Below are 23,515 nucleotides of genomic sequence, written 5' to 3'. Positions count from 1 at the left end.
AAAGGGCGACCGCTGCCACCGGGTCCCGGTGGCCGCCGCAGCTGGAGAGGACAGCGGGAAGGGACCGGCAAAAGTCCAGAGTTGCCGCCGCGGATTGCAGCGGAACGGCTAACCGAGAGGAACAGCCAGTGAGGACGAGCTGCTCTGGCGTGCAACCGTGCCGCAGGTTCTGCGGCAGGAGAGGCTGCACACATATCTATCCGTCCTACTTTGTTTGTGCTTCTTCCGTGTGGCTAACTAGAAATCAAAATTTAGTACTGACATTCGAAAATCTGAACGAGATGGTGGAACAGAATGGCACGTTCTATGCGTGTATTAGTCTCGATCATGTGGCCAGACTGAAAAAGAACATCATAATGCGTCTCTGGCATTGTTCAGGGGGCCTGACAAAATGTGAAGATGGGCCGTAGTCTGGGGACCACTGATGTTGCGGAGAGCTAGGACTGTATGTGAATCTAGGGGGATTCACCGGAGCACGTCATCCAAACAGTCGAATCAAAAATGTGGCCGGACACGATGACTGAGAACAACTTGGCTTTAATCGCACTTCAATCCACTTCACAGAACACAACAGCTTTCTCATCACGGCGCATACACACGACCAAAAACGGCGCCAATCTGCCGCTAACTGCTAACGGCTAACAGACCACGGACTCGATAGGACCCCCTAGCTGTCCAACAATATCTTCTTCTTTTCCCTTCAGGGGTCGCCACAGCAAATCAATTGCCGCCATCTAACCCTGTCCTCTGCGTCCTCTTCTCTCACACCAACTACCTTCATGTCCTCCCTCATTAAATCCATAAACCTCCTCCTTGGTCTTCCCCTAGGCCTCCTGCCTGGCAATTCAAAACTCAGCATCCTTCTACCAATATATTTGCGATCTCTCCTCTGGACATGTCCAAACCATCTCAGTCTGGCCTCTCTGACCTTATCTCCAAAACCTCTAATGTGCTGTCCCTTTGATGTACTCATTCCTGATCCTATCCTTCCTGGTCACTCCCAGAGAGAACCTCAGCATCTTCATCTCTGCCACCTCGAGCTCTGACTCCTGTCTTTTCCTCAGTGACACTGTCTCAAGACCAAACAACATCGCTGGTCTCACCACAGTTTTGTACACCCTTCCTTTCATTTTAGCTGAAACTCTTCTATCACACATCACACCTGACACTTTTCTCCATCTGTTCTAACCAGCCTGTACACGCTTCATCACCTCTTATCCACACCCTCCATTGCTCTGGACTGTTGACTGAAGTACTTAAAATCCCCCACCTTCTTGATCTCTTCTCCCTGTAACCTCACTCTTCCACTTGGGTCCCTCTCATTCACACACATGTATTCTGTCTTACTGCGGCTAACCTTCATTCCTCTCCTTTCCAGGACAAACCTCCACTTCTCTAGCTTCTCATCTACCTGTTCCCTGCTCTCACTGCAGATCACAATGTCATCTGCTAACATCATAGTCCGTGGAGATTCCTATCTGACCTCGTCTGTCAGCCTGTCCATCACCATAGCAAACAAGAAGGGACTCAGAGCTGATCCCTGATGAAGTCCCACCTCCACCTTGAACTCCTCTGTCTCACCTACTGGCACACCTCACCACTGTCTTACAGTCCTCATACAGGTTTCCATCTTCCCATCACACTACTGGTACCTGTCAATAGACTGCCGTCCCTATCCTTAATCACCCTAACCTGCTGCACGTCCTTCCCATCTCTGTCTCGCCAACCGGTATAGATCAGCTTCCCCCTCCTTACTGTCCAACCGAGCATACAAGTCGTCATAAGCTCCTTGTTTGGCCTTTGCTACCTTTACCTTCACCTTACGCTGCATCTCCTTGTACTCCTGTCTACTCTCCTCAGTTCTCTCAGTGTCCCACTTCTTCTTAGCTAACCTCTTTCTCTGTATACACTCCTGTGCCTCCTCATTCCACCAAGAAGTCTCCTTATCGACTTTCCTTCCAGATGACACACCAAGTACTCTCCTACCTGTCTCCCTGATTACATTAGCTGTAGTTTTCCAGTCATCTGGAAGCACCTCCTGGCCACCCAGAGCCTGTTTTAACTCCTTTCTAAAAGTCATGCAACACCCTCCCTTTTTCAGCGTCCACCATTTCGTCTTCTCCTCTGCCTTTGCCCTCTTCCTCTTCCTCACCACCAGAGTCACCCTACACACCACCATCCTATGCTGTTTGGCTACACTCCCGCCTACCACTACTTTGCAGTCACTGATCTCTTTCAGGTTACACCGTCTACACAAGATGTAGTCTACCTGTGTGCTCCTACCACCACTCTTATAGGTCACCCTATGTTCCTGCCTCTTATGGCAGAAAGTATTCACTATAGCCATTTCCATCCTTTTTGCAAAGTCAACTACCATCTGTCCTTCCGCGTTACTCTCCTGGATACCAAACCTGCCCATCACCTCCTCATCCCCTCTGTTTCCTGCACCAACATGTCCATTGAAGTCCGCACCAATGATGCTCTCACTTCTAGGTATGCTCTGCATCACTTCATCAAAGTCCAACCAGAATTTCTCCTTCTCCTCCAGCTCACATCCTACCAGGGGAGCATATCCACTAACAACATTAAACATCACACCTTCGATTTCTAGCTTCAGACTCATCACTCTATCTGACATTCTTTTTATCTTTTTACCTCCAGGCCATTCCTAACAAACTCCTCCTTCAAGATAACTCCTACTCCATTTCTCTTCCCATCTACACCATGATAGAACAACTTGAACCCTGCTCCTAAACATCTCGCCTTTCTACCTTTCCACCTGGTCTCCTGGACACACAGTATGTCTACCTTCCTCCTCTGCATCATGTCCACCAATTCTCTACCTTTTCCTGCCATAGTTCCAAGATTCAATGACCCTACTCTCAGTCCTTATACTCTTAGCGCTCCTCTTCTCTCTCTTCCTACGAACACATTTTCCTCCTCTCCTTCTTCGACCAACAGTAGTCCAATTTCCACCAGCGCCCTGTAGGTCAACAGCGCCAATGGCGGTCGTTGTTAACCTGGGCCTCGACCGATCCGGTATGGAAGTCATATGTTTGATTCGCATCTTTGATTTGGCCAAGGTTTTACGCCGGATGCCCTCTGTATTTATCCGGGCTTGGGACTGGCACAATAAGACACTGGCTTGTGTCCTCTTGTGGCTACATTAGCTGTCCAACATTATGCCCGACCTAAATTAACGTAAACAAAGGGACCCATTAGCTGCCCGAAAATGTGCCTGGTGCAAAGCACACGAACCAAACAGCAAACCAATGCATGTGTAAACACAGCAGCAATGAGGAATTTACAACACCTGATAGAAATGAATCATCATCATCCAAAACAGTCCAAGGGTACACATGCTATGTTTCTGTTCAAGTTGGTGTTTAACAAAAGATTGTAACATTGTGTTTTTTTAATGCTGTTTATTTAAATAAAAAAATAAAAAAACACACATTTTTTTTCCTTCCTCGATTAGTTTGGGTATTTGCACATTTGCCTGACTACACTTAATAATAAACAACTTTGCCAATGGGTCTGTTTAGGTGTGACTGAACTTTTTAATCTAAACTGTTTGTCACTTAAGAAAAAATACAACAGCTTAAAAAATGAGGTCAGAACAACAAAAACATAGAATTTGAATGTTAAAAAAAGTTTCTTAGTCTAGTAATAAATTATAAAATGTGTTAACATGAGTAATGTGGAGTTGCACCTTGCAGTTACTACTTGTAACATTTTTCACGGCATACGGCATATGACGTGTGTTATCTTGAAGAGATGTACTCAGTGTGTTGTCAAAAATGGGAGGTTTGACCCATCACTACCTTGCATCCTCAACCCTGCCACAGCTGTAACAATTATTAACTTTTTCCCTATATAATTTATTAGATAACAAGACTCTGTGAATTAATGCCTCCTAGAAAGTCGTAAATAATCAAACGCGAGCATGTGTGTTGGTTCATGTTCTTGTGTGTGTGCATATGTGTGTGTGCATTGTGCAACATGGCCTATGATTCTTCCATCTGGTTCTGGGTAGCTCTTTAATAAGGGAACAAGAGGAGCTTGATGCCAGCCACTGGCTTCATCACCAGTTATGGAGAGACTTGGCATGATGATCATTGAAGTGGTCTCAAATAGCTCAAAATGAAATCTGAAAAAAAATAATGAAAAATGAAGTATTTTGAATGGCTTTTATTTAAACTGAATTTCTCTTTCTTTGGACTCAAAATGCCAGTCAATTTAACTTAATTCACACAGAACAATCAATTGGGATTAACAGCACTTTACTTACACAATAGATTTCAGATCTGTTCTTAAGTAAACCAATAATGAAAGAAGAAAGTGCATATACCATCTGAAACGAAATCATCAACATGAGAGAAGGTAGACAAGTCTGTAAACCAAACAGTCTGTCAGCAAGTCACTTTGCCAACCAGCTAGTGACCAGCCTTTCACCTTTCTCCCTGGTCTTATTTAAACATGAATACATGATTAGTTTAAAACTATCACTCAATATTACAATGCACTGTCAAGCTTCAGTACACATGCATAGTAATGACCAGAGGTCCGTTGTAGAGGAGAAAAAATGTGACGCCTTTCAGACATTGAGTTACTTGCTCACGGGTTATATTGTACATGTGGGGCACACACTACACTACAGGTCTATATTTGCCCGATTTATTAACTAAACGCTCAGTTGCCTGAGCAAATAGCAGAATCGCCGGTGTTGTTGTAGTTTTTCCAGACAGCGCGCTCATGGAAGGAAGCGGAAATACAGAGGAAACTACGGTGGCTTAGATATCCCTAAAATAAAAAATCAAACGTGCCGATTTGAACGTTTTTAACATCGTTTTATCCAGAAATTTCGGTTTCGGTTCAAAATCGCTTAATCGAGCAGCCCTACTTTGAACCAATCAGGAATATACACTCTATACATTATTAATATGGTAAATGACAATTCTAGCTGCAAATGTCTGTTTTTTGGTGCAATATCAACATAGGTGTATAGAGGCCGATTTCCAGCAACTATCACGCCAGTGTTCTAAAGTTACAAGGTGTGCCCATTGCACCAGAAGGCTCAAGGATATTAGAAAACCCTTGTCCAATCATCATGACATACATTGTAACAATGTCATTTAAATACATAAATGCCGGTAAATAAATTGTCTTTTTTTATCTGTATCAAACATCGACTTAGTTATCTGACATTGCTTCTCTCTCTTCTAGGATGAGAAGAACCAAGTTTTGATCACAAATGCGTGGCTTCAGCTGGTATGTCTCCTCTTTGAGTACTTTTGTACGATCACTGCACATTAACTGTCATTTAGTATATCTTGGGAAGGTTCTGCCGCTCATATTTGCAACATTGATTTTAAAAATATGAACAATATTAACACATTTCATTGACTCACTGGGGTCTCCTGTGACAAACTGACAAATCCAAACCAGCAATTTAGGCATAAGATTACAATGGATGTGTTACAAATCAAATCTCGGGTCTAGTCTAGTTGAATGTCTCCTATCAAATCTGACAAGTGAAAAATGAATTACAAATTCTGTGTTATGACTGGTTATTACGTGATGTATCAGTTGCTATACACTTGTCTATGATCCTTTTACGCTTTGTCCTTTGTTATGTCATATAGGCCTGATTCGGACAATTTATAAGTTTGAGTTACTCAGTGACATGTCAGTACGTTAAACCTTCTTCGAGGTAGGATGCAAACTCTCTTCCTGTTCAGCTCTCTGTTGTTACTTTGTATTTTCGTGGATAAAGACTTTTTACTCGACAACTTCCGTGTCATGTCTGTGTATGGGGCCAAATCCCGATCCTCACGTGACAAAATGTACTGACCCGTCGTGGACCCAGCCGACTCAGACACAATCCATCAAGCCGAGGACGTAACCACCTGCTCCTAACCATCTCTCCATCTCCAATCAGGGAGTGACTGTCTCACCGGGTGCTGCTTTGCCTTTTCATTGGGACATTCTCGTGTCGCTCCTGCACGATGGATTGCCCAGGCCGTCGCAAGTCCCGGTCTGCCTCCAACCGCCCTCAGCCTGCCGACCACACCCACACCCTTCGTGTAAAGCTCTGTCTTTTCTTCCACATCTCTCTCATCTTTGCCATGTCCTTTTCCTAGTTTTGCACGTTCCCCTTCTAGTTTAACCCCCAATGTTTTGTTTTTAGATTCATATTTTTCTGACTGTGAAGATGGCGACAATTTGGATAATCTCCTTTCTGATTCCGATTCAGATTTTGACATTGATTTTGGTTTTCCTGGTCCATTCCCCAACGTAGGCGCCCGAGTAGAGATTCTGGTTCATCCCGTAATTTAGCCTTTTCCAAATCACGTCATTATGAACCTATACCCAAGCTACTTCACTCCCCGCCTTTTTCTGCACCTCGTTCACTGCGTACTTCTTCACCTAGTCCCGTTCATCCCGTTTCTTCTAGTTTACCTTCCTCACTATCTGTACTCCCAACCCCTCATATCTCTTGTGCTTCCCAACCTCTATGGTGGCAGACTGATGAGGCAGGGCCCAGTGCCAGCACTTCGGCAGCTGCAGGCCCCCATGCCGGCTCCTCAGCAAATGCAGGCCCCCGTCCCAGTGCCTTGGCAGTGCCAGGCCCCCTTCCCGGCGCCTCAGCAAATGCAGGCCCCCGTCCCGGCAGCGCAAGCTCTGCGGCTTCCCTTGGATTCTGTTACGGCGGTGCAAGCTCTGCGGCCTCCTTCCAATTCTGCTACGGCGGCGCAAGGCCTTTTGCTGCCCTCTGACTCTGCTACTGCAGCGCAAGCTCGGCCGCCTCCTTCCGATTCTGCTACGACGGCACAAGGGCTTCGGCTCACCTCTGACTCTACTCCGGCACTGCAAGCTCTACAGCTGCCCTCGGATTCTGCTACAACAGCGCAAGCTATGCGGCCTCCTTCAGATTCTGCTACAGCGGCGCAAGGCCTGAGGCTGCCTCAGTCCCTGTGTGGCTGTGACGGCCATCGGACTGGCCCCATCAAGAGCCTCTAATCTGGCCTTCGGGACACCTAGAGAAAACCCTTGCAATCCACACAGAAAGTTCTGTACTGAGATTGGCACTCCGAACCCCTGGCTGTAAGGCAGATGAACAAACAACAATGCCCACCAGGCAGCCTCAATATCATTTAGTTCCTTTGGAAATTGTTTTTAGCCCAGAACACCCAAACCTTTAATAAAGCAAAACCTTGAACGCCTCAGAAGGTTTGTCCTTTATAAGTAATGCGAAAATGGGCTGCACTCTCCAATTTCATAGACGTGCACATACTTAACAGAAGGCTTTTTGCAGGATGTCTTAGTTGTTAGTTAATTGTTAATGTGACGTCAGGCTAGTCAGGAAGGCACATCCTTGTTATCCCCCACCCCCATCAAGACTAGAACATTAAGAATGTCACGGTCTACATCCAGGTTGTCTGAGTCAGCTGCTGACTGGCTCACATGTTATGAATGATTCAGTTATTCAGGAAGTCACCTCTTTAACACGGCATCCACGCAGAAATCATGCCTGTAAGAGGCTTTGCAGATGCAGATCTCCAGGAGACCTGAGAACTACAAGCCCTAGCTCACAGACAGAATGACGGCAGACAGACAACATGTGCACCTTTGAGGATTACGGGTTCATCAGGAAATGGAACATCCCACATGTGAAGTGGAAGTTTTATCATCTTTGAATTGTGCTGTTTAAGGGCCTCCAAAAAGATCGTGTATGTCCACACATAAGAATGGTATAGTTTTTGCTGTGCCCCAAACCTACATTGGAATCTCTGTTAAAAAAAAAAAATCCCCAAAATAACAAAAAATTACCTTGGGTCATGCATTTATTTTTACTTCACCATCTCAGCATGGCCACGGATGGCTCAGTTGTGGAAACTGGTGAAAACTGTTAGCGACAGTGCTATTAGGAAGTCAAAACATATTACTGTTCAAAATAGAATGAATTAATAACTAATGAAGGTAAAATGTTAACAAATGATGCTCAAATTTGATAACTTCTTTGATGAATTGCCGCTATATACTAGTGTAAATAAAACTAATGTGACTTTGTGATCTCGCTGAGCACTTTGGTTTACCATCTGTATTTTTGTAGTAGTAGTAGTAGTAATCATAATATTTGTTGTTACCCTTTTGCCAATCAAAATTGCCACGGTGGTTGCTGACGGCTTGGTTTGACTTGTGGTTAGATCATGGTTAAATTACCAAAATGTCCACATAAAGATTTATTTTCTTACCATTTTGTTAAGTCGGGACCAAACTTACGCCTTTGTCCTTTCCTCTTTTTAAATAATGAAACTATATAAGTGTCATCACCACACTACCACGCCACCACGGTCCAAAACCGTTTGCCCTTCCACACTCGCAACACCTGGGTCTCGTCACTGCCTTAATTATATAGACCCGTGGAAGTGGCAAATTGAGTCCACTGCTCCCCCGAGTGGTGGGAGGTTGAATATACCAAAATAAATGCACATAACAGAAATGGCTCATACAATATTATTAATAATAACAATAATCAGGTTGTCAAAATAGCGCATTAATTGCAATCAATTAATTACGGTCACATAAAGCGTTATGTTTTTTAATCGCATTAATCTAATTTTTAATCTCTAACTTTACTGTTTATGTATGATGATGATGGGATCCGTTTTGATGCAGGGGGGGGGGGGCTTGTGCTTGAGTTGTTGCGGGTGTAAAAAAAACAATGGTTAATGTCACACCCTTAAGTGGACAAGGATTGGCTGTCATTGTTTGGCATAACCTAATGGGCTCCTATTGTAGGTGGGAGGGCAAATTCAGTAGCAGAGAGAAGATGTGAAAATGCATGTGGATTATGTGGGAGTTGTTGGTCTGATGAATGGTAAATTTAAAAAACGCCCTGACGGCACTATTAATAAAGGCAGAGTGATATGCCTTCTTTGTAAGAAGGACTTTGCTTACCACCGAAGCAGTTCAAGCCTGCCACATGAATGCAAAGTAACCAGCCACGACTAAAGGCACAGCTAATGATAACAACAAAGACGCTAATGTAGCGAGCCATTGCAAAGATCTTCGCCAAACTAAACTCGAGAACAGCCCGCGTATGTGCAAGTTGCGACCAACGGGCTGACAAATGTTCTTGCAAAGCAAATAGCAACGAACTGCAACATATAAGACAAGGGATTCACTGAGGTGTTTCAAACAGCGTCCAATGACCCATCATACAAGCCACCGTGCAGGACTGCAGTGATGACTAAAATCAGCAAGATGTATGACGGTGAAAAGAAAAGCAAGCTTGATGTTTTGGTGGGGGATTCGAACAAATTTGCTTTGACCGCAGATGACTGGATCTCCCATAACTAGGGAGTCGACGAGCAGTCTGCACTCGGCAGAGCAGGGAGGGAAGGGCGCACGGGGCAGACTTTGGCAGTGTGTGCGGGAGCAGCAGACCATTAGGAGCAGACGTTGGCAAAGCGCTGTTGTTTTGGTATGGGTAATATCGATGCCACAGCAAGCTAGTATTGTTTCCGTTCAAAAGACGACACTACCCAGTATTTACTTGGTATCGGATCGATACCAAAAATTCCCAGTATCGCCCACCCCTAAAAACAACTAATCTCTATACGCATGAATTTAAATTGGATTTATAATAACAGAAGTGATCACAACAAACATTTTTTGACGAGCTGACGGACTTACCCTGGCAATGAAAAATAAATGTTTTGATCTAATTTTTCAAGTTCTAATCTGGCATTTGTAGAGACTTACTCCACAAAAGACACAAAATATTGCAGGGTCCATGTCAGTTATGAATAAAATGAATGCTCGGAAGCAAACCGCAATCCATCAAACCAAGAGCCTGATCGACTTTTAATGGGTTTGAATTTCAAATTAACTCCGCTTACTTGAAAATTCCCTCGTCTTACCATTCTTTTTGTCTGTTTCTTCCAGCAGTGGACGGACACATACCTTACATGGGATACCGAGAGCTACCCTGGTGTTCAAAACCTGCGATTCCCTTCCAATTTGATATGGGCCCCAGATATTCTCCTCTACAACAGGTTGGGATTTTAAATGACACTTTAAATTCAAAACCCAAAATGTTAGAGCTCTCAGTTAAATACATTGTTGTTCCATACCTCTGCAAACTACAATCACATTAACAAGCATATGAAGAAAACAAATGTTGGTGTGAATGAATCTTATTGAGCTGTTGAATGGAGATATAGTAGCACATTGGGCATATTTTAAACAGCATCTTCTTTGGAGTCAGAGTGCACAGTCACATATTTTCTGTATCACACTGCCTATACAATGGACAAGTATTACATACAGATGTGTCTTGAGACTTCTGACAGTCACCTTGCACATTGTGTGAATTTTTCAACAGCCTTGTTTTGTGACGTGATTTCTTCTGGAATTGCGTAATACCGTGCAGTGGGAAATAACTAATTATGGGAAATACTGTTGTACTAATAGTAGTAATAGTAGTTATTACTAACATCTTACCAAAAACAGTGTATTGCCTATATTCTATTATGCCCCACTCAAAATGTTCAATATGTCGCGAAAGATTTTCATTTTGTACCTTTGTCGTAGGGATGAAATGGTTTATGGTTTACAGATGATGATATTTTTTCATCGACCAGAGAGGACTTGGGGCCATATCAAGGGCCCATTTCATTTATTATGAAAAGATGCACTTTGTTCCATTAAAATTGATATGATTATTCTATATGCAAAGATACTCCGGTTTTCTCCCACATTCCCAAAACATGCATGGTAGGTTAATTGAGGACTTGAAATTGTCTGGAGGTGTGAATACTGTGTTTGTCTATATACCCGCAACCATAGTGAGTATAAGTAATACAGAGAATGAATGGATGGATATATGCAGAGAATGCAGGAAAAAAACAAACTTAAATGGTCACCCATGCATGAAATTTAATTTGAGTTCTTGCTGTTTACAATTTGTAATGGACAAAAAGTACATAGGAATCATAAGATTTCAAATTAGATTTTTTTCTGTTTAAAATGAAAATAGTTTTTGTTTGTTTAAATTTATGCGGGTGGTAGTGTTATGATGAACGCGATCATTTTGGTCACTATGGGCTCAGCTTTCGTAGTCTGCCACACGTACGTTTGGCATAAAAAACGGGCGTATTGTATTATTGTAAAAATCGTATTGTATTTATAAATATAACAACAGTGTGCATCCATCCCTCAGAATCAGTGTAGAAATTAATTCATTGAACAAGTTATTATTATTAATCCCTTTAATATAGTTTTAAAAGCACGCCCCTGACCGCGGCACAACTATTGTGGGATGAGTGGTAGTTTTGTCACTCACAGACAAACGATTGGGGGGGGGAAGAAAGTCTTGAAGTGCCCACTTCATAGTGGACAACATTACATCAGTTTCAAGTTGAGATTTTTCAGTCCCTTTTACCGGTAAATGTACTTCGCAACGGAAATCTCCAGCATGGACTCCAGCAAGCCACTTTCACCAAGTAGATCATGTGACTCTCCTGCGCTGAATTTCAAGAGAATGAGGGGAGCCGCTTTGATTGTTCGGGAAACAAGCCAGCTGTGTTAACCTCCTTAACAGTGCAAACGCCCATGTCTACCTGTACATGTCTACGAAAATAACAAAAGAAATAAAACTCCACCCATGCACACAGTTAGACTGCACGAAAATAGGGCTCTGTGACCTTGATGACATTTTTGTACCGTTTCATCTACTATGACTTTATTATAAAAGATAATCTCTTGCACAGCACATTTGATTGATTGAATACTGAAACCACTGAACAATCTCCTTATTCCACCTCATCATGTTCTACATTCCTCTTTTTTCGTCGCATTAGAGACACGAGACCAACTTTTTCATTTTAATTGCCTTTTTCTTTCTTGACACACACTCGTTCATAATTTTAACACGATTATACGTGAAAAAGAAATGTCCGTATTTGAAAGTTAATCCGAGGAGTCTGGGTTTTTCCATCAGCTTTCTCTCTAACCAACTTTAGTTTTTCTACATATCGAGGTCGAACGACAGGTTTCAATGGTTCGATGTAATGGACAAGTGTCCAATAATAGGAACCTTTTTCATGAAAGTAGACATAAGTAGACCAATGATCGATAACATTAACAATGGATAAGGCTTCACATATGCAAACAGGTAAGCACCACCTCTGCCTCGAATTTACAATCAAAAGTTAAACTTAAAACCCACCACACATGAAAAAGAAAAAAAGTACCTGATGTAAAGTGATCAGAGCCTATCCTTGCGTGTTTTGATGGTGTAAAGTGGTCACGTCAAAGATTTGATGGTCATCATGCCCGTCTTCTTTCACACAACTGATTCGTTTACAATCACTGTCGGTAGCAGAAAGAATGACTTCTTTTCTCCAGTTGAGCGATTAGAGCATATGTGTCAAACGGGGGCCAGATCCAGCCATTTTATGTGGCCCGCAAAGGCAAGTCATGTTTGTTGACTTGACATATTTCTTTGAAATGTTCTTCACTGTTAACACAACGTATGACATATTGCAAGCATCAAATAAAAAAAAGCAACAAATCCCTCCTTTACATATAATGACAAATAATTGAACACACTATTTACTGGCTTCTGATTTCAAAACTAGTTTTCCATCAATTTGTTGTTAATGTGATAAAATTAATTCTAACGTGATGTCTTCCCTTGCTGGTTTTAAATTCCATCTAACTCCTTTGCAGTGCTGATGAGAGATTTGATGCAACGTTCCATACAAATGTATTGGTCAATGCTACAGGTTCCTGCCAGTATATACCACCAGGTGAGACAATGACGCACTCACTCCACTGATGACCTACTCATGTAAATGCATCAGTATACACTATGACAACTTAAATGTCATCATGCTCTCTTATTCTTGTTATATAGGAACATACTTACTTTTTCATAACCTCCTTTTTTCTTCTCTGACTGAGTTTACATCAATCATCAAACACATTTTATGGCTAAAAAAAAAACCACACCTCTATCCAGGCATCCTAAAGAGTACCTGCTACATCGATGTACGCTGGTTCCCATTCGACGTGCAGAAGTGTGACCTAAAATTTGGGTCTTGGACGCACAACGGCTGGTTGCTAGACCTCCAGATGATGGACGTGGACATATCCAATTACATACCCAATGGAGAGTGGGATCTTGTCGGTAAGAAGATAATAAAAAGATGCCTCGTTTGCCGTTTTTAATTGAGTCACTACATTCCAATATAGTAGTCTAACTGCAAACAGATGACCAGACATATAGACTCCAGAGGATTCTGGGCCTTCACTGCAGCAAGTTTCAGTTGCTGAATATAGTCAGGGGTGGAAACTAACACTTTTGGTTTGTTTCCCAAAGGAGCACCAGTGGTTGTTGCTTGGTGCTCTTTTTTTCCCCAAGGCCCACCGTACCGTATTTTCCGGACTATAAGTCGATTTTTTTTTTTTTCATACTTTGGCTGGGGATGCGACTTATTCCTCAATTTCCCCCCAAAATGCGACTTATACTCCAGTGTGACATATATATGTTTTTTTTCCACTTTATTATGCATTTTATGGCTGGGACGACTTGTACTCCATAGCGACTTATAGTCCGGAAAATACGGCACTAGATGTACTTAAGAGGACAGATTTTCTTGCCCAGCGCAAGTCTAGCACAAAGTGCAATCTAAATGTGCACATGGGTGGAGTTTTCTTTCTTGTGGTATTTTCATAGATGGGCGCAGTTAGAAATGGGGATTTGCGCTGTTGTGGGAGCGAACATAGTCGACTTGATTCCCATCAAATAGAAGTCGCTCCTCTCATTCCCTTTAAATTCAGCGCACACGGTCTACATGGCAGAAGCCTCTCTCTCTCTCTCTCTCTCTCTCTCTCTCTCTCTCTCTCTCTCTCTCTCTCTCTCTCTCTATATATATATATATATATATATATATATATATATATATATATATATATATATATATATATATATATATATATGTATATATATATATATATATATATATATGGCTGCAATCAGCCTATTCTAGGTTAGCAGTGTGTTGCTGCCAGTGAAGCACAATGTTCGTCTCTGAATCAAAGCCAAATGTTGAAGAGTGTGTGAGAGTGCTTTGATTGGACTACAAACTTTTTTTAACATGCAGTTTTAACCAAGCTGAGTATTAACAGATAACTCCCCAAAAAGCAGATGCAAAGGAAAACAATAATTTCACATGCAGTCCACCCATTATGCACAGGAAATCTATCAGACATTGCAATCACTGGTCCAAGGCCTACTGTTACGGAATGCATTTCACACTAATATTTGAAGTTGAGCATGTATACATGCCCGCATCCACACACACACCCGCACACACCCCTTTATGACTTTCACCTCTTGAAGGTGATTTTGAATTTTGTATTGGAGTGGATGCCATAAAGACAGATTAGTGGGGTAAAGATGATTATGTTGACAATGGAGCTTCCATTATGACCAGCGTGGTCTACATCCTGAATTTGGGGTTTTAAGGCAAAATGGATTATTAATGGATTGCAGAAGGCATAAAACATGAAGGTGGTGAAGTTCAGTTAAAAGTAGCACAGCCTGACACAGGAGCTGTTGAGACAGATGTACCAAATTGCAATTGCCAGATTGTACATTTAAGACTACAGAAAAAATTGTCCCCATTTTGAGGAGCCTTCACACTTCAAGGACTAAAAAGCGAGCAGGCAAAATTCTCTTGGGTTCATCCCACCATGTACACCACCTTGTCTGACTTCTTCCTCCAGTAGATTCTAAAAAACTGCACACCAAAACCACCTTATATGCCAACAGACTCTTTCTTCTTGCCACTAATGTTTGAAATAATTGATTCTTAAGTTCACCTTGACACATGGCCAGAATTTTGCACATTTCTTTTGTATGCATCCTTGCAGCATTGAAACCAGACATAATTTTGCACATCTCTTGTACATTATCACTATATCCATCATTATATTATCATCACCTTGCATAACTGTGCACACTTCTGATGCTAATCAGATTTAGAGTATCATGCTGCTGTCAAAGGAATGAGATGAAGGAATTGCCTCTGTTTTATTGCTAGAGTCTTCCTTCCGTCTGCTGTAGTAATCAATAAGACGTGACTTGAAAATACTACCATCCATCCATTTTCTTTTTAGCCTATCCAGGGGTCGAGTCATGGGAGAACAGCTTAACATTGACCTGAACATTGGCACTTATATAATAGGTATGTAGGTAGAAATGATGTCAGCTCTAAAATCCCCGCCCACAAAATGGCTTTTTTGTGATGACTAAAGCCGCAGATTCGCAAACCCCCTTTTGGTGCGTAGTTTGGGTTCTTTTTCCATCTCATGCTATCTATGTCACAAAAGGGAGGCAAGCATTGTAATACATACGTGCTGTCTCCTGGCTGTCATGTTGTGTTGTCACCTAGTGTCTGAAACAGTGATTAATTGCCACCAAAATTCATATGCACATTCCTACTCTTGTTGTACTTCAACCTGTGAAAATATAAAAGTGAGCTGCATAATGTTTTGGATTTAATGACATCAACTGTCAGCTCCTATTAGAAAAAAACTACTATCACCTCCGCAAAACCAAAATGATTGGGCTGATCTTTTTTTTTTTTTTTTTTTACAGGTTGGAGTGGACAGTGGTAGGAATGTGCATATGAATTTTGGTGGCGATTGGTGGAATTTTTTGACATTTAGCGATGCTAAACTTATTTTATATCTCCAGAGGCAGACAGGCAGGCAGCCATGGCTGTTAGCTCACGCTAGCTCGCGTGACTTGTCGAGGCAGAATTGGCTTTCAATTTCTAGCCAGTCAAGGTTCGCAGAACCATCTCAGCTTCTTATCGTCTAGATATGGGGCTGGTGATTTATGAAAGAAAACGACATACTTGACAGAAACTGACCTAAGCTGCCTGTAGGCTGTTCATTTCATGCTCTTTTAAGTGAGCCATGGATAGGCTCATCGTTTTGTGATGTTATCAGAGGTTGAGGTGGGCCTTAGGAGAGATGTCCACATACATTTTGAGGGTGATCGAGCCCCGTCATTTTTGACATAATAGCGATGTATTTACGATAATTTTGAATGGACAAATTGTGATTGGTCCCTTGAGTGGTTTCCACCAAGACATGGAGGTAAGGGAGGGGGCGTGGCCATATTGCTCATTTCCAGGAGGCGTTTTTAAAGATCTTACTTTTGTATTGATTTCTCCAAAACAAATTGATATAACTGAAAATGCAAGCTACTATCGTTTTCCTGAAAATGAATAAATAGATAAATAAATTGAGCTTGTTAATGAAAAATGGACCATCCCACCTGGATGATCCCTTTAAGCTGGGAAGCTTTCTTATTTGAAGCTGTAATAGTACCCGCCTATAGGCCAGTCCACCTCTGATTTTAAACAGGCTCCCGTCAGCAATTCCGACTGCAAAATTCAACAGCACCCAAACTAGCTCCCGAATGTGGCTTCAATCGGTCTTGCAAAAATCGGATTTCATGTGCTTTGTGACTGTTCAGACTACAAAAAAGGCATCCAGTTTCAGTATGGATGGGCTAAAAATCAAATTTTGGCAGGCAGTCTGAACAACGGGGGGCCTCAATTAACAACAAAATCACGTGTGGAGTCATCAACCAGCTCCTAAATAAGAAAAAGATTTCAACCAATGTTCCTACCGAGTTTAATGATGACATTGAAATTTACTGTGATCCTTTTAATATTGCAGGTGACCTAAACAATGTATATATATTTTATTTACAATTGGAGTGTTTTATCCCAGGAGATAAGACCGATTGTAATTCTCAGATGGTTGCCATCTGAGTTTTTGAAAGGCTGGTGCCAAAAAAAACCCTGTTTTTAGCATACCCTTGCAAGGGATTTAGGGATTTCATCCACGGTCCATAATGTCATCAAAACAGTCAGAGAATGTGGAGGAACTGAGTACTCTATAGGTTGAAAGGGGTTTGCTAATTTATTGTTTATTGGTTTGGTCCAGTTAATAAAAACGTGCTTTGTTGAAGTTAATGAATATGGGCCTTACCAAAAATTCAGACTGGTCCACTGTTGTTATTAGATGACTGTACCATCAAAATAATTTTAAAGCTGGTTGTTTATCTATTGATACAGAATGCATGCATGTACTTAGCGACACATCAAAAGGCACTATTATTGAAATCAGCCAATCATAACAGTAAGAATGTCTTTTACAACAATAATCATTCTTCAAAATGAAAAGTTACAAATATGTAACGTGACTTTGTACCTCTTTACGTCATTAACTTGTAGGTGTGCCAGCCAAGCGGAATGAGCTGTACTACGACTGCTGCAAAGAACCCTATCCTGATGTGACATTCACTGTCACCATGCGCCGTCGAACACTTTACTATGGCCTCAACCTACTTATACCCTGTGTGCTCATCTCTGGTCTGGCCCTGCTGGTCTTCCTGCTCCCTGCAGACTCGGGAGAGAAGATCTCACTGGGTGCGACCCCAAATACACAAAAACACATTCACTGAACAAAACAATGATTTTTAAATTCATCAGGAAACACAAAACTTGACAGATGCATCATGCTTCGTTATCATTGTGATCGTAGTCCATCATGCTATGGCCCTGTTGCTAACCCGTGTTTTCACTAATACAATAGTTCTTCAAACACTCTACACCAAGTACCACCTAAAAAAAAATGCTTGGCCCCCAAGTACCACCACGAGGAGTGCTGTATAGGTCACAGTGTTGAATAAAGGGATTTTTTTTCCTAAAACATGTACAGTACAGCGGACAAGCTGTGAGTTTTTTTTTTAATAAGGCAACGTGATTAGTCCGCATTCAGGAGAGTAAGTTGAATACCCTGAAGATCACTAACTTCAAAATAAATCTTACCAAATAATACATGAAGTCATTAATGCCAATGCAATAGCCTTAGTTAATGTTTACTTTGAAGTTGGCCCGCGTGGTGGCGTAACGGCTAAATTGACTTCCATTTTCGACGTATCGGCAGTTTTAACGCTTGCTACCAACGCCAACACAACGCTGTCTTGAAATCATGTATATATATATATATATATATATATATATATATATATATATATATATATATATATATATATATATATATATATATATATATACACACAAACATATATATCTATACATATCTGTATCTATATCTATATATCTATCTATCTATATCTATATATCTATCTCTCTCTCTCTCTCTCTCTCTCTCTCTCTCTCTCTCTCTCTCTCTCTATATATATATATATATATATATATATATATATATATATATATATATATATATATTACAAAATAAAGAAAATAGCCTGTTGGAAATTAATTAGGACAGATTCATGGAACAAATATTAGAATCTGGTTATTAATGAAGGTCAGGGCTCCTGATTATTGTTGCACATTTTGATGATGCACACCACTGTTATATGCTGATACTGACAGTGTGGCAATGCATTTGCATTCATGCTTGATTTTAAGAATCAACTAATTACTATAAGATCGAGCATGAATTAAGACATAAAATGCAGATTGTGTTACAAATGTCACTCACTCAGTGGAACAGACTTAAAATAATGGACAATCCCCTTGTGGGCATCTATTCCAAAATAAATCTTCAATTCTTATCACTCATTTTGAGTACTCAACTTTTAGGGTCCCAGTGACAGATGTATATTCTCCCTCCTTTCCAGGCATCACTGTGCTGCTTTCTCTAACTGTGTTTATGTTACTGGTGGCAGAGATAATGCCTGCTACATCAGACTCTGTTCCTCTGATTGGTAAGTAGTGTTTCTGCTTGACTAATAGTATTATTTTTAGCAAGACAATATACTGTACTAAAAAAACTGTCTGAACATATTCAGATTTTTTAGCATAGCAGGTTTTCCCAATTGCATTTTATTTGGTCAAACAGTCAACAGAACATTTTTGAACAGTGAGCATTTATCAAGTCATTTTGAACCAGATTTGTACTCTCCAATTTAAAATGTCCACAACATACAAAAATGTGAATTTCTGTTTAGGAACCAATTGTTTCCTCCGTGTCTCTTTCAACAATATGAAATAGATGCTAAAAGTTTTATTTCTCCTTGAGAGAGTTTGTGTCATGCCATATTTATAAGGACAGTCCCTAAGTTACTGCTAAAATGTCCCAGAACATTTGCTGTAGAGATGTTATGTGGAATCATTTATAACAACTGAAAGCAACATCTGTGGTGATTTAAATTGTTTATGAAGCCACAACAAATTCACAAGAGGAAAGATGTCAAGCCAATTAGCTATTACAACAATGTTGTCGCAAAAACAACTACCCCAGTGGCAGCTCAGTTTTTCTGAACCTGAGACATGATTGCTCTTTATCTGAGCCCTGAGCAACTGTGAGGTAATTTTCAGTCGACAGAAGCGACAAAATGGCTGCCCCCTGAGATGGCTGAAAACAGGTGGATTTTGCTGTTTAACTCATATTGCACGCAATATTAATGAGAATGTCGTGTCTAGACTAGTGGAAGCGCTTGATGAACATATTCTTGAAAAAAAAATGTTTGTCACTTAAATGTCAAGCATATCGCTTTGGAGCTCAGTGAGAAAAAAAATCTATTAGCACTACTCCTGCTCTACGAGCAGACATGTTGATGCAACCCACGTAGAGCTGAACTGACAGCTTTGAAAGAAAACAAAATGCTCCGCAGCCTTCACTCTGACAGGCTTTTATAAAGCAGTATTTTTGACACGAAAATGTATTCTTTTGGTTGGATAACTTCCTCAGTGACACAAGGTGACTGGATAACAATGGAAATTTGAATTGTTGAAATTGAAAAATTAAATTTGTTTAACAATGTATTTTAACAAAGTATTTTAATCTTTATTTTCACCTATTTTTTTTTTATCTGTTTCCTCTTTTTCAGCTCAGTACTTTGCCAGCACAATGATGATTGTGGGCTTATCAGTGGTGGTGACAGTTCTGGTTCTCCAGTTCCACCACCATGACCCTCAAGGAGGGAAGATGCCTAAATGGGTAGGTGAAGATTGTTTGTTGTCTGTTAGTGTATCTGGTCCCTACATTGGGGTTGCTAAGACTCTCCTTGACATCTTCATGAGATGACTAATATAGGAGATATACGTATTATACAAACACTCAACACAACCAGTTGCTCCTCTATTTGTATCTGGCAGCAATGCAAGCTTCAAATCGCTTCCTACTGGCTATCGTCTGTGACACAGCTGAGCTTCATGTTGACCACACGTTAGAATTTTTGATTGTAATTACTGAACAGGTTTTTAACAGGAGGGATTGTCGGCCCCAACGGTTTTCTGAGTTGTTCAAGTTGGGCTTTCCAGGCGGTGGTTGGATTCGGCCCTAATATACGTGTACCCCTTTTTAGTTACCCGTATTTTCCGGGCTACAAGCCGCACCGTTATATAAGCCGCACCTATGTATTTTTGAAAACTTTTATATTTACTGCATTTACAGAACGATTACGAACCGTAAATGTACATGAAAATACGGTATAATCATGATTTATTTATTTTTCCACATCTTTTTTTCCTCGTCTCTACATCCAGGTTCGGGTTATTCTTCTCCATTGGTGTGCTTGGTTCCTGCGCATGAAGAAGCCTGGAGAGGAAAGAAAAACAAGTGGTCAGTCTGGCATTTGCTCAGCCTACAGGTATCCCCACGCCCCTCCTCACCACACCAGCACCAACAGCATTCACATGAGCACTATACCAGGCCAGACCTCCACCCAATCAACTAACACTAATGGGAACATTAACCTGTACCTGGGATACCATTCCATGGGAACAGAGAGCCCTTCTTTCCCACCCAGCACTGATCCAAGTGTGCTGATGTGTGGTAGCGGCGGTGGAGGCGGTGACAGACGCCCCACTGGTTCATCCCCAGGTGACATCCACTTGGAGCAAACGCGGACTTTGCTGCTGGAGCAACTCCCGGAAATGTCCCGGATCCTGGAGGAAGTGCAGTATATCGCCAGGCGCTTCCGAGAGCAAGATGAGGCCCAGGCCATCTGCAGCGAATGGAAGTTTGCAGCGGCAGTGGTGGATCGCTTATGCCTGGTGGCCTTTTCTCTCTTCTCCATCATCTGCACTTTCACCATCCTCATGTCGGCTCCCAATTTCATTGAGGCGGTGTCCAAGGACTTCACATGAAGCTGATCATTATGCTCTAAAGAGAAAAGAGTGGAAAAGCTTAAACATTCAGAAACTGCTCCCTTCCATGCTTCCAACTCTTTGGGGCCCTACAAGATCTACAAGTGTCACTTCCATACTTGAGTGCAGACCCTTCATCTGTTTCCATTTATTTATTTGCAGTTATGTGGAAACTTAAGAGAGCACTATCTTGCCGTTTCTTAATTTAACCCCACCGATACAGAATTATAACACCACGCCACCTTGCTTTTAAGCGTTGAATACTCTGGTAATTTCTTGTTTGATAATACTGTATAGGTTCTATACAGTATTACCATATGAAACAAGAAATTAAGTGATGAAGCAATGAAGATCTGGATTATTCACAAAAACAAACCCGTATACTAATGGATTGTTTTTCTAGGGAATACATCCAGATATCCCCCCACCCCCACGTGAACATGCAATCCAATTTTGGGGGGTTTGACATTTTTTAAGGTTTTGATTAACATTGTCTTTTTGTTGTTGTGTACAACACATTTTGTGACAATTTATCAGAGGTAATCAAACCTATGAAAAGTCACTGGCGGTGACTCACAGCTTCAACTTGTCTCCACGCTTACAGTCAGATGCACATTTGATCAGTCACACTTATTTAAACATCCATGTTCCTATTTAGTACTATTTCGTCTAAGGTGGACTGTGAGAGAGATTGATATGTTGGAAATCAATAGTTGCTCCTTTCAGTTTTTTTAATTTAAATATATTCATAAGAATATGCCACCCCAATACTGATGATGAGATGTTGTATTTCACGTAGGGCTGCAGCTATCGAATATATTGCTATTCAGATATTCGATTGAAAATTTGAATAATCGGGTGTTCAGATTATTTGGTTAAAGATACAGAAGACAAAACAACATATTCCCACTTAATAATAAATGGCCAGCTGGTTTTAATTTTTAGATAATCAACATGTTATACTTTAATTTAAACTTCACAGCTGTACACTATTTTCCTCTCTAGAAACATTTGTCAGAATTTAGATAAATCTTTCCCTATAAATTTTGGTCGTTTGAGACGAAGTGATTCCAGAACCACAGTAGCAATTTTGACATACTTAATTAAGCCTGGTTTATTAAAAAGTGATCAGAAGGAATGGTAATGGTGTCAGGCTGCGAGCATTAAAAGTGTGCAGAGTCATTAGGTCTATTCACTTAACGCTGACAGCCCTGCTAGCCCTATAGCGCATCTAGCGCTAGTAGCCCTGCTAGTTCTGGGCAATACAGTGGTGCACAAGCCTTTTTTTTCTTTTTTTTTTTTTTTAAAATTTTTTTTAGCGTTCTTAGTTAGCAGTTGAACATTATTTCAGGACGTATTTTCGTCGGAAACAATAGTTTGTGACAGCAATAAACAACCCCCCAAACACAGTCTGGGAAAACATGTTAAGTTAGCAATTATGCTACAAATCTTGAGCAAAAAGTTATTAATAATAATAATCAAATAAAAGGTTTAAAAAAAACGTTATTTTATTGCGCTGAATCTGGTATGGGACATGTTTCAAGCAACACTCACTCCCTCGCATGCGCTTAAATGCGCAGACTGGCGCATGTGGAAATCCATTAATGGGAAAAAATGCAATGTTTTTACCATTTAGCCTACATTCTACCAATCCGTTCGAGAGACTGTCAATACATTCTAATGACCTTTCAGGACATTCCAACGACTTTACAAGCTGGTGTGAATGACTTTGCAGTACGTTCAAACAGCATAGCCCAATCAAACATGTTCACTCCACATTGGTAGTTCCATGCATCTGTATTAGTGGACACATTAATGGTGATAAAATGTTTTGAAATTATGTCTTGGTCTCAGTTTTTTAAATAATAAAAAAAAACTCACATTCTAATGGGATGTGTAGAGTTTTTATATCCACTGTAGCTAGATTGCTAATTCCATGTCACAGAAGATGCTGTAGATAGAGACAGATGGACAAACGGACAACTGACAGTATCAGAAGTGCATTTTGAGTTAATTAGTCTTTGAGTCAAAAGTTACATTTTATAGAGTCAGGAATTGGAATATACCAAACACAGTCCTGGTTATTACTGTTGGTTCCATTTGGTGGGACAGTTGGTGCCTGGTCAGATGGAAGAAATCTCAGTGGACTTTGTTCAGTTGACTAAGTGTAATAAGGAAGGTCACACACCTGCCCCTCAAAGATCATTTGCTTTGCACACGCGCACAGCACACAAAATCCGAATGAGTGGAACGAGGCAGCTGGGATGTAAATACATTTCTCACTCTATAAAGAG

The 23,515-nt window shown here is 41.0% G+C and overlaps 1 protein-coding gene and 1 pseudogene across 2 annotated transcripts in view; both read left to right on the top strand.

Annotated features, from left to right (window-relative positions):
* The window catches only part of LOC147145618 (neuronal acetylcholine receptor subunit alpha-7-like), a 31,786-nt gene extending 8,677 nt beyond the window's left edge, over positions 1–23,109 (top strand). Inside the window, exons 3-10 of one of the 2 annotated variants that reach the window (XM_086032934.1) lie at positions 5,227–5,271; positions 9,958–10,064; positions 12,742–12,821; positions 13,034–13,201; positions 17,331–17,525; positions 18,749–18,835; positions 19,961–20,070; positions 20,619–23,109. In XM_086032934.1, the coding sequence (XP_085889060.1) occupies positions 5,227–5,271; positions 9,958–10,064; positions 12,742–12,821; positions 13,034–13,201; positions 17,331–17,525; positions 18,749–18,835; positions 19,961–20,070; positions 20,619–21,221 (1,395 nt within the window). In that variant the 3' untranslated portion in view covers positions 21,222–23,109. Of the gene's footprint in view, positions 1–5,226; positions 5,272–9,954; positions 10,065–12,741; positions 12,822–13,033; positions 13,202–17,330; positions 17,526–18,748; positions 18,836–19,960; positions 20,071–20,618 lie in introns of both variants that reach the window. The other variant, XM_086032933.1, reaches the window with a different exon arrangement.
* On the top strand, positions 1,967–2,611 carry LOC147145619 (uncharacterized; annotated as a pseudogene).
* Positions 23,110–23,515: the final 406 nt, after the last annotated feature.

This window comes from Filicampus tigris, chromosome 6 (assembly GCF_054856515.1).
Source record: "Filicampus tigris isolate MCC_2025a chromosome 6, RoL_Ftig_1.0, whole genome shotgun sequence".
Lineage (NCBI taxonomy): Eukaryota > Metazoa > Chordata > Actinopteri > Syngnathiformes > Syngnathidae > Filicampus > Filicampus tigris.
Note: the sequence above shows the minus strand (reverse complement) of the source record. Positions and strands in the feature narration are given on the sequence as shown.